This window comes from Eriocheir sinensis, chromosome 25, assembly GCF_024679095.1.
Source record: "Eriocheir sinensis breed Jianghai 21 chromosome 25, ASM2467909v1, whole genome shotgun sequence".
NCBI classification, from domain to species: domain Eukaryota; kingdom Metazoa; phylum Arthropoda; class Malacostraca; order Decapoda; family Varunidae; genus Eriocheir; species Eriocheir sinensis.
This window is the reverse complement of record NC_066533.1, coordinates 11,729,571-11,742,011: the sequence shown is the minus strand read 5'-3', so window position 1 is coordinate 11,742,011 and position 12,441 is coordinate 11,729,571. Positions and strand designations below refer to the sequence as shown.

At 44.2% G+C, this 12,441-nt stretch overlaps 1 protein-coding gene across 1 annotated transcript in view; it reads right to left on the bottom strand.

Annotated features, from left to right (window-relative positions):
- Positions 1-9,862: 9,862 nt before the first annotated feature.
- Positions 9,863-12,441, bottom strand: part of LOC127003363 (zwei Ig domain protein zig-8-like) — an 81,154-nt gene continuing 78,575 nt past the window's right edge. The window contains exon 7 of the mRNA XM_050869897.1: positions 9,863-12,336. Coding sequence (XP_050725854.1) covers positions 12,191-12,336 — 146 coding nt within the window. The 3' untranslated portion in view covers positions 9,863-12,190. The remainder of the gene's footprint in view (positions 12,337-12,441) is intronic.

Below are 12,441 nucleotides of genomic sequence, written 5' to 3'. Positions count from 1 at the left end.
CTCTCTCTCTCTCTCTCTCTCTCTCTCTCTCTCTCTCTCTCAGGGCCGGTATTAGCATCTCAACATTCAGAGGCTCGTTACGCGTCTACTGCCGTGTTCTTGTCCTTGCCTCGTTTTCCTGCTGGCTTGACATTCTCCGGCGGCACGAACAGGAACAGCAGCAGCATCGTCAGCACCATCAGGAGACACACGTGCGGAGGAAGGAGGGGTCGAGAGAGTGGGTAGTGTTGCTTATGCTTTTAAAGGGTCCGGTTACAGTCTCCTTGTTTCTCCGTGTTTCTGTGTTTTTGCGTATTGGTTATTTGATAAGATTGATTCACGGGGCGTATAATATGTGTGGTTGTTGTTTTTGTAAGTCGGCTGCCCGAACTTGTATATACTTTTTGCATTCACGACATCGATTGATTGGTGTTTTATGCATCAATTTGTTCTTGTGTGTGTGTGTGTGTGTGTGTGTGTGTGTGTGTGTGTGTGTGTGTTGGGGAGGCTACCTACAACACACACCAGAAGGACCTGTTAGAGTGCCACACTAATAAGCTAGATTTTATGGTTAATACGAGGGAACGAGAAATGTAATTAAATAATATGATTTGCTTTGAGGGACAAGTAATGCCTTCTATGTTCCCCTTTCTCCTTCCTCTCCCTACATCCATTCATCTTTCCTCCCTTTCTCCTCCCTGCTCTTCTCCTACTCCTAGTCCTCTTCCTCTCCTTGCATGTAACTCTCTTCAACTTTAAAATTACATTACGAACAATACTAACATTTCTCGGCATTCTGTTGCTTCATGTTTTCTGCACGTTTTAATATCGTTAGAGCAGAAACGAGATAAAAGACAAGGAGAAAGTGTGAAAATTTGCATGCCGGCGGACGTAATATACATAAGTTCTCGCTGCTTTTCTGCGACATTCAATTCCTTTCTTTCTCCGGATAAAAAATCGCCAGCACACTCCCTGATTCTACCTGTTTACCGAGTACTATTGATACTGAAGTGACCATTAACCTTTATGATTTACGCGATGCCCGGAGACTCGTAAAAATTCCCTGCCTTTACGTGCCAACCTGACGATAGCTCACGGGCTGTAAATTGCCATCGTGTATTATATGGCACACCTAGACACTCCTTTGTGGCGTTAATAGCAATAAATCTTCAAGGCGAGAAAAGGCTGAGGATAAAAAATAGACCCTGAGAATCCCCCCTTACCTTCCTTATTTACTTCCACGACTTTAATCTAGTTTTCGTGGAATGGGTTTAAGTCAAGAATGTTTGCAGATGAGAGTGAGCATGTGTGTGTGTGTGTTTCCTGGTTCCTTCTTGCTTGTTGGTCTTGCTCCTTACCTCACGTCCATTGCTCTGATTCAATCCCTCAAAGATGTATTGAGTGCGGTGATGGAAGAGGAAAAAATCGTGTGCTGATATAGGATCTGTAAATGTTTGCAGGCGATGATGAGGTGTATTTCTTGCAGTGTGAGTTATGGTCTTGCTGCATTCTCCATATTCACACTTTTCCATTCAGCTTCAGTTTATCGTCGTGGAGGTGTTTGCACATATTAACTTCTGAGTCCAAGCTATTTGTAGGTAATAACTAGTTGATATGTTTCTCTCTTGCTTCCTTTCCCCATCCTTGATCCTACTACATATTCCAGACCCACTACTTTAATCCAGTTCGTCAAATTTGTCCAGGAGGTGTTTAAAGACGAAAAAATACGTGTACTGGTTTACTGGTCGGTGAAGGGAGAAGCTCTGTGGTGTTTCCTGTGCCCTTGTTCTGCTACTCATTCTGCCTCAACAACTTTAAATCTCCTCAAAGTTGTTGGGGCTGAGCCGTTTACACAGGCAGAAAAATATGCACTGGCCTTGGGTTTTTAAAATTATCCCAACACGCGAGGAGGCCAATGATAACATAGCATTAGGAACACGGGGAGAGGAAGCCGCGTAAACAAGAATGGTAATGCGTTGCACTGTTCGTGTTGCGTTACCCCGCCGAGAGATACATTGCATTCGCCTAACCTTCGACTTCCTTGTTCCTTAATTAAACGCCTCGCCTCACGGAGCTGTCATTCATGCATTGTGCTTCATGACGGATCGCTCCTTTTGCCTGCATTTCCTGGAAAACACCGTAAATCGAGCGTGAGGGTCAAATATACGCCGTAACCACTATATTTGCCCGCTGTGTAGACGTGGAGGGAAAACATAAGGGGGGGGGAGGGATTGTACTGAGGGTGAGGAGTGCTTGGGGAGGAGGGGGGCGATGGCGTGCGGGCCGACTCTTCAATTACCTTAATGATCTTCGCCTTTACCCACCCACGGCAAGGTCCTCTCTGTGTGTGGGGGGGGGGGTTGGGGGGTGCGTGTGGTGGGAGCGGTCGTTGTAAATAGTTTATCAATGTCGTGTTTATTCTAATAGTATATATAAACTGGCGTATTACGGTAAATCTATATTAGTACTATTGCTGTTGAATTTTTAACTTTTCCGGAAGTGTTCAAAAGTACTTTCTTGAATATTTATCTCTCCATGTTATTTTGGTATCGATTGACGAAACACGTTTGGCATTGGTTACCGAAGTGATATTCCGAATCATGGGTATGTATAAACGAGGAATATAAACTCTGAAAGCCCTTATTTTCTGAGTATTATTCTAATCGAGTGTCTATGTCAATGTACACACACCCAAACAATTCTGAGACACCACCCTCCCCCACCCTTCTCCACCCCCACCCGCCTCCACCCCCACCCTTCTCCACCCCCACCCGTCTCCACCCCCACCCGTCTCCACCCCCACCCTTCTCCACCCCCACCCCAACCTACCCCACTGTCGCCCTTCACCTCGCCCCTTATTGCCAATTATTATTTCTGTGACGCACAAGACACGACCGCCTCGCCTCAAAGCCTGCCCAATAGCCTGCGTCTCACTTCTCTAGCCTCCCCTTTATCCCTTATACTCGTTTCTTAATCCTCAGCTTCCACCAACGTGCCCCAAACCCTCCTCTCAACTCCTCTTCCAGCCAGCACCTTCCTCCCTTCTGTATATTCTTCAAACACTCCATCGCTCTCCCTCCCCCTCACAGCTCTCAACCTCTCCTTTCCCCTTCCTTGCGCTTCGAATCTTCTTGACAATTCGAAGAGCTGTGCATCTCGCCGCCAAGTGTTTAGTTGCCTATTTGAGAAGAAGCGGCGTCCCAGTGAAGTGCGTAGTCAGGCGCAACCCGCACATAATAAAGCTAGTATTTTGTCGCTACGTATGAGGCAGAACATAAAAGAACGGAGAACCGATCGATACTGACGAAGCGAAACGCAATCATGATACAGTAAGAACACTCTGGTTGGCCTGGTTCATTCATGCGTCCTGCGTCCCATCAATATTCCTTCATCGTCCGTGGCACAGGAGCCTCGCCGCGTTCTTCTGTTAGCTTCGTACACGAACTCCCACAAAAAGCAGATTTGTGGTCTTAAAGAGGTTTGCGGAACATGGTGACGACGCAACGCTTCCATTAAACTTTTTCTTCTCCCATGAGGAGTGTTACGGCGAAGGGGCAACGACCTAAGCCTGGAGGTAAAAGGCGGCGACTAAATATTGGAGTGTGTGGCGTGCGTCTGTAGTGGCGCTGTGGGAGTGGTTGCATTACCGAGGGTGTCAGGGCGAGGAAGCGGGTAATAGGATAAGGAGTGATAGAGGAGGCAGAGGAGGAGGAGGAGGTAGAAGGAGAGGAAAAAGAGAGAACATTGAAAAGAGGTGATGAGGAGAAGGACTGTTTGAGAAAGAAAAAAGGAGGGAGAAATAAAAATACAGTTTCATAGCGCAAAAAGTGGAACAAGGTACTGGAGAGAGTGGGTATTTTCGGACCATAATCGTGAAGCGTGAGCGAAGAGTACCGGACTTGGGTTCACCGCGACACGTGCGAGGGGGGAGGCGTATATGAACTGGGGACGCCTCGATCAATGTAAACAGGGACAAAGAAAGGATAAGCGAGGCGATCGAGAGGAGACAAGGCAAACCGAAAAAATCTACGTCAGTATTTTAGCAAACCTTTCTCGCGTGTGAGGGGAGAGGGATAGATGAACTAGTGTCGGCTTAATCTATACAAATGTGGACGGAAAAGAAAAAGCGAGCCATTAGAAGATGAGACAAGACCGAATAGATCAATGTGGATATTTTATGCAAACTTCCCAGGCGATACAGCACATCCATCTCGCGCTCTAACCGTGATAACTGAATCCCTACTGCTGGAGAGGGAACGGAAAGGTGGTTAGTGGGTGGACAGCTCAAAGGCGACACGTGTAGGTTGCAGGAGGATGTGGGCGGTCAACGGCATATGAAAAGCATTGATAGCGAGCGTGTAGGCAGGTGGGTAGATGATAACATGTTACTCGTGAATAGAGAGGAAAGTGGAAAGTGCACAGTGAGATGGACAATGGGAAGTGGCTGAGAGGAAGGTCAGTTGGATAGACAGATAAGGGCAGGCAGGGATAAAGGTTGTGTCGATAGAGAGGATGGATTAGTTGAGCATGTAGAGAGGAAGATCATTTGGATGGATAAAAATGGGCAGGTAACGTTGAACATGAAGATAGTGAGTCACGGAAATTTAAAACCAAAACAATTCTGACATTTATTTGTGAAAACTAGAATCAAAACTCCTTAAATGGTAGACTTTCATTATTATTATTGTTGTTATTATTTTTGTTGTTATTATTATTGTTATTATTATTATTATTATTATTATTATTATTATTATTATTATTATTATTATTATTATTATTATTATTATTATTATTATTATTATTATTATTATTATTATTATTATTATTATTATTATTATTATTATTATTATTATTATTATTATTATTACTACTATTATTAATATTATTACTATTATTACTATTATTATTATTATTATTATTATTATTATTATTATTATTATTATTATTATTATTATTATTATTATTATTATTATTATTATTATTATTATTATTATTATTATTATTATGTGTGTGTGTGTGTGTGTGTGTGTGTGTGTGTGTGTGTGTGTGTGTGTGTGTGTGTGTGTGTCTTTAAAGAGAGATTAATGATTCCTCTGGGCGCTAACTGTTTTACTTCATTCTTTTTCTCTTTTCTTTATTTATTCCTTCATCTTTCCTTTTGTGACTTCCCTTTTTTTTCCACGGCTTCCGCTTTCACTTTTCCACACTGTCCTCCAAGCCTTTCATTTCCCTCCTTTTCAATGTTTCTTTCACGCTTTTCAATTCTTTCTTTCACCACTTTATTTTTCTTCCTTGCCCATCTATGTTATTCCTCTCACTCCTGCCTCGGTTCATCTGCTTTAGTCTGTCATTATTTTGCCTTTTGCTCGGATGCTTGTGGAGAATTTTCCCTCCTCTGCTTCACACCTTCCATTTTTCCCTTCACACCTCCGCTCGAGTTCATCTGCTTTAGTTAGTGCCTCGCCTCGCTGCCTCGGTTATCAGCACATGGCAGTAACACTTCAGCTGTGCATGTTCTTACTTCTGGCCCAGCTAATTGCCTCGCTGCCTCACTCATTTTGCCTCAGCTTCACACCCCTGCTGCGCCTGTCTTGCTCTGGCCGGTCGTGTCATTCCCTTGATTTATCGCTCACACACTCGTCCGGCCAAGTCATGCTCCAGTGTTTCATGCGCCGTTTATCAGACAATTTGCCACTCTCGACTCCTCATCCTCTCTCATGTTCTCTCTTATTATTATGCAGTTTATCTTCCCGTTCCCTCTTGTTAACTACTGCCTCACTGTCTAATTAGCTTATATATCTGTCCGTTATTCAAGTGTATCGTGTTATATATACTACTGTTTCGCTTTCTTGCTTACGAAATTGCAACCTTCTACACTGTTTCTTATTCATTCGTTATTCTTTCATTGTTTTAGCTGGTCAACACTATTTGATGTTCTCTTGTTTCAGTTACTACTCTAGACCTGCCCTGCTGTTTCATCCTTTCATCCTCTTAGCCACCCACACGACTGCTTCCCTGCTTCATCTCCTCCTGCGCCGTCTTAGCTACTGCCTCGCCCTTCTGTTAACATGCATCCCTCACCATTCCGTGTGTTCGCGGCTCCCCCATCTCATTACCGTCCGTCCCTTGTGGCCTGGCATGGCTGGGGCGGGTCCGAGCTGCTTCTCTCCCTCTCTCCAGTTGGCGGCGGATCAAAGAGCATCACATCCACCGACAATAATTACAACATCGGAGAGCATTACGCAGCGATGAAATTCCCTTAATCCGAGAATAATTGCAACCTGAGGCCACTGACATTTAATGAAATTGCATGAACACACACACACACACACACACACACACACACACACACACACACACACACACACACACACACTTCTCCGTGGCGTAACTGGTTAGAGCGCTGCGCTGCCAGGCTTCACGGTCTGACAGGGCGGCGGTTCGAGCCCGCTCAGGCCGGATTCTTTCCGTTGATTAGGAGTGGTTACTGTCTCCCCTTGAGCAAGGGGGATGGGGGGTGTGATGTGTGAGTTCCTGGCAGTACCCAGACATTGACGATAAAGAGCACTTGCTCATGCCGGGAGGGTACCTGCTGGCGATTACACACACACACACACACACACACACACACACACACACACACGGCTTAAACTAAATCTTAACGGATGGGATAGAATTTCCAGGTAAACAAAGATATGGAAATCGTGTGTGTGTGTGGGTGTGTGGGTGGGTGTATGTGTGTTTGTGTTTGTGGGTGTAGATGGAGGAGAGAAATGAGATATCCAAGAAGAGGGGAAGGGGGGTGGGGGAGAAGAATGAATAGGAGTAGGAGGAGGAGGAGGGGGAGGAGGATAATCTTCAAGTGGGTGGAGGTAGGAAGTATGTACAATGAGAGGAGGAAGGGAGGGGAAAATGTGGAAAGAGGAGGAGGAAGACCTTACACAGACAGAACATAGACAGACACAAACCTTACACCTAACTCAAACGACGCTTTCCTTAGATTGCTTCTCCATCCTGACAGCAGAATTTTAATGATGATGATGATGATGATGATAATGAATATGCTGCCACTACTACTACTACTACTACTACTACTACTACTGAGGAAAGTCTTTTTTTTTTTTTGCTTTAGTTGATGTGATTAATGTTATTTTGATTGTTATGATTGTTGTTGTTACTGTTGTGATTGTTGTTGTTGATTGTTAGGTATCCCACTTTATTATCACTACTACTACTACTACTACTACTACTACTACTGCGATTACTACTACTACGACTACAATTATAATAAAAAAAATAATAATGGTAGTCGTAATAACTGATACAAATGTTTCCTTTTTTTCTGGCCCCGGTAAATGCTTGGGGTGTGGGTGAGGGAGGTGACCCGTATATTGACAGCCGCTTGTTTGTTTGTACACGTGGAAAAAAAGGTTTAAATCAGATCGGGAGGGCTGGCGCGTGATTTAATGCTTTAATTTGTCAGACGGTAATGGGGATATATTTACCGGAGCCCGACCTGTGTTTTGTGTTATTCCGAATCACGCTGCTCCTCCATACTTACCGCGATGTGTTTGGTGTAGGCGTTACCAGCAGGAACAACAACAACACCAAAGAAACATTATTGATAACTGTGTGGATAATAATAATGATAATGATAATAATAGTAGCAATAATAATAATAATGATACTACTACTACTACTACTACTACTACTACTACTACTACTACTACTAATAATAATAATAATAATAATAATAATAATAATAATAATAATAATAATAATAATGATAATAATAATAGTAATGACAAATATAGAACAACCAAAATAATAGTGAGGAAAATAATGTTAGTTGGCTTTTTTTTGCGTTCTTTCTTTACCCTTGATTACCTTGAAAATACGTAGACATTCATGTATTTTTCCACCTGAGTGTTGTCTTTTTACCTGTGCTGTTTACCTGGAAATACCTCTGACATAGATCTTTTTCTCCTCTAAAAATACAAGTAATCTTCCGTATTTATTTCATTCATTTTTCTATTTCTTTTTGTGGCTTCCCTTCGTTTACCTGAGTGTTACCTCTACACCTGTGCCGTTTACTCGGAAATAATTGACACATCATTATTTTCTTCATAATATAAAAGTAATCTTCCATATTTCTTTCATTTACTCTTTCTCATTTATTTTGTGGCTCTCTTGATTAACCGGAGTGTTCCCTCATTACCTGTGATGCTTACGTGAAAATAACTCACAGATTATTTTTCTCTTCATAATATACAAGTAATCTTCCATATTTCTTTCATTTATTCTTTATTATCTTATCTGTCGCTTCCTTTGGTTTACCTGGGCGGTGTCTCATTACCTGCACTTTCCGGGACATCAGCGGCACCGTAATTAAGGAGAGAAGCCTGTGTTTAATTTATTTTCCCGTGGCCATTAAAGCCAAGGATGCCAATTAATCATCGCATTCATAATGACCATCACGTAACAACAGACAGATTAGCGGCGGGGGGCATTGTTCGCTGCTGCAGGAAGGACAATGAAAACAAGCCGCTTTACATGTACAAAGGTGGTATTTATTATTTTTTATGTATTTATTATTGGTAAATATTATGACCGTAAACACACACACGACATTATCTTACATCAGTAGCATCGCATACCCACATGGAGAAGAGAAACAGACATAGACACACACACACACACACACACACACACACACACACACACACACACACACACACACACAGATGAAAGAGGGGGGGTGGGGGTATACATGCAGCATACATACCAACACCGTGACGACACATGGTGAAAGCTATACATGACAAAAATATATATGAATGTTTACCTGTTGACGCCCTCAGAGCAGAGAGGTGTGGGTGGACAGGTGTGGGAGGGTGCGGCTGTACATACAAAAATACCAGCATGTGGGGAGAGAGAAAGGGAGAGATAGATAGAGGGATAGATAGAGAGTGACAGAGTGAGAGTAAGATAAGAAAGAGTAAGAGTGAAAAGAATAAGAGGAAGAGGAAGAATGAGAGTGAGAGTGAGTGGGAGAGGGAGAGGGAGAGTGTGTGTATTCCAAGCTCTGCCTTTCGAAGAAATGTCAATCATTTCCAACGTAAAACATCAACAACAACAACAGCCTCTAAACTGCCTTCGCCTTCCCTGAATCCCACATAACACACTTCCATTTTTTGTCTCGGAATACTACTCGCGCCACACTATTACAGAGAAAATTAATAGGTCGGAGATATCCATCAACCCGTAACGTTGGTTCAGAGAAAGCTCGTTTGGATCGGGATCTGGCATTCTGATATCGGTGAAGCTGATCTCAAAGGAGAGGAAGGGAGAGAGTAATATAGTTGGGGAGAAGATGGAAAGGGACTCAGATTAAAGGGGACAGAGCGGTGAGATGCGCATTAGTGTAAAGAGGTAGGCGAGTGCATGGTGTGGGTAAGGGAGGGTAAGAGATGAGAATATGAAAGATGAAGGTCATGCACATAGGTAAAGTCACAGGGAAAATATATTACGTGGACAGAAAGGTCGATATATAGATAGATAGATGGACAAGAAATCGATAATACAATAGAGAGGTTAGTAGATAAAGATGAAAAAAAACAGATATGCAGTATTAATTGACAAGTGAAGGAATAGATTGACTGATAGATAGATAGACAGGTAGCAAGGTTAAAAAAATATGAAAAAATGGTAAACAGTAAAAAAATAAAATCTGAAAAAATGAAAAGAAATGGAAGAAAAAAGAAATAAGAAAAAAGAGAGAGAGAGAGAGAGAGAGAGAGAGAGAGAGAGAGAGAGAGAGAGAGAGAGAGAGAGAGAGAGAGAGAGAGAGAGAGAGAGAGAGAGAGAGAGAGAGAGAGAGAGAGAGAGAGAGAGAGAGAGAGAGAGAGAGAGAGAGAGAGGGTAGGGGGGGATGGGCAGTATGATATTAAATTCTAAGATATTTATAGAGAACAATGTCGTTAATAATTCTCATGTGGGAGGAAGTCGTGACGTGGGCGCCGGGGGGTGTGAGGAGCGGCTCTCTCTGCCTCTCCTGTCTTCCCAATCGTCGTTAATTGCATCTCAAAACTTTCCCGTATTGTTCGAAGTTGATTATCCTCCCCTTCATTATTAGATTGAGTCCGGGGCTTTTTTTTCTTTGTTTTGTTTTCTTTCACACTCGCTTTGTCAAGGTTGTTTAATTTTTTTTTCAGTAATTTTGATTTGCTTTTTCTACGACGCTTTGATTTTTCTCGCAATCTAATAAACACTTTTAACTGGATTCATTGGCAAGAGATTGTTCTTTTATTATCAAATTTGGTGCTGGATTTATTTTCTATAATAATTTGTTTTTTCATGCAGTCTTGGATGTTTTTTTATAATTTTGATACACTTCTTCCACGACTCTTTGATTTTTCTTTGTCTGATTCATCTCTTTTTGGATTCACCGATGTACTGAAAGGGTTCTCGTGGACATGGCGGTCTTGGTTTGAGCCCGATTGGGACACGAACTGCCCGAGAAGACTCACCTCACTAATTCATACCCTTACACCCTCATCACACCTCCCGCAGGGCTTCCCATACTCTCCCCTCACTCGCAACACCTTTCTTCTCCTTGAATCACTTTCCAGGGACCCGGGTCACACAACACCACGCAACACAGCTCTCATCACTTCTACGGTTGTTTCTCCGATTTTTCTTGGTATTCAATTGTTTTTCGAATTCATATTTTCGTCCATGAATTCAAATATATACATTTTTGTACAAGTAGGATAGAGGAGAGGAAGGGGGAACAAGAGGGAAGGAAAGAAAGAAGGAAGGAAGGAAGGAAGGAAGGGTAGAGTGGGAGGGAGGGTAGGAGGTGAGGGAAGGAGCAGCAAGGGCGGTAATAGTGTAATGGCCCCTTGAAGAGCTTCCTCAGTGACCCTTGTCGAGGCGGGGGCAGGAGGAGGTTGGGTGAAGGTGGAGCAGGTCGGTCAGTGTCCCGCCGTAGTGAGTGCGTCATTAGGGCGGTGGGGGTCGTAATCGTCGTTTTTCCAGGTAAGGGAGAATGACATCGTTTAAAGTCACATCAGACGACCATTGTTTGGCGGGTGAAGGGGAGGACCCAGCCAGCACCGGGAATGAATAACAAGCGCCTTAAGGGGAAGGTTACACGTGAGTTACCCGCGGAAATGGAGCGTGTGTGTGGGAGGAGTGAGAGGAGTAAAGGATGGAGGGAGAAGAGGAGGCAGTGGTCGTGAGGGACCAGGGATTATGTACTCCCGTATGGCTTAGAGAAGAGGAGGATGAGGACGATCGGAAAGGTAGTGGGAGGGGATGGAGGAGGAGGAGGTAGAGGATGGGCTTGCCCTGGTGATTAGTGGAGGTGTGGAAGTGAGAGTCTGTTCATCACTCTCCCAGGGACACACCGGCGTCACACACTTCCTCTGGTATTCACTCGAGCACCTTATGAGATAGAAAAGAGATGGTGGCCGCTCTTTCTTCAGACGCGGGCCAGAAACACTCAGCTTGCCGCCGCCGCCGCCAAGTACCGTCCTGTCGCGGGCCACAAGGAGCGTTAAGTGGTTTAGCGGGCAATTTATTTGCCGCTTTACCTTGAAGGATTAAGTAGCCCTTCAATCGGCTTAGTATTGCGCACTCTCGAAGCGACCCTGAGCAAGATACTCAATTAAACTCCTCTCATTGGTACTTGAACGCCTGTAAGGGAGTGTAATCGCGACTAGAAATCACACTAGCCGTCTCAACTCCCCCAGTAGCCCTTTGGATGTAAGACCTGCGTTGGCCCTTAGTGGCATCGTTGAGAGACGGAAGGTTCGTCAGAGTCTCGTACCCAGGGCGTTGTGAAGGCCGCGCGGCCAGAGAGGCAACACACGCGGCCTGGGTTGAGTGTTGTTGTTCGAGCGAACTTCAGCCTTTGGAGCGGCACCTGCCTCTATTAATGTAATTATATTGTATTTTTTCCTTTTAAAATTTTACTGTATCTAACTTTTTCATTTAACTCTTTGTTGAATAAAAGGTTGCCTAAAAAATATTTCCTTCGGCTTTTCCCTGGCTGGTGGGGAGGCAGGGGGGATGGTGTCTGCGGCGACGGTTGTTGACCTCGTTGGGGCGGCGCGGGGCGGGGCGGGGCGGGGCGACACATGGACAGACACACGCACAAGGCACTTGACAGGAGGACTCCAGCAGTCCGCCAGCACGTCCGCGAAGCTCAGGTGTCCCCGCCCCTCAGCGTCCCGCGGGCCAGGCTGTCCCGCGTCAGCAGCGGCAGCAGCAGCAGCAGCAGCGGCAGCAGGGCGTGGAGGCGCCCGGCTGGAGACGGCGACCCGTTGTGTTGCATCGCCGCCGGCGTCTCCCCTGAGGCGACACGACATTGTTATCTCGTAATGGCTCACATGGAAGAGGCGGACTATTTACATATTCTATTCCAACTTTTTTTTCTAAACTTTTTACACATTACTT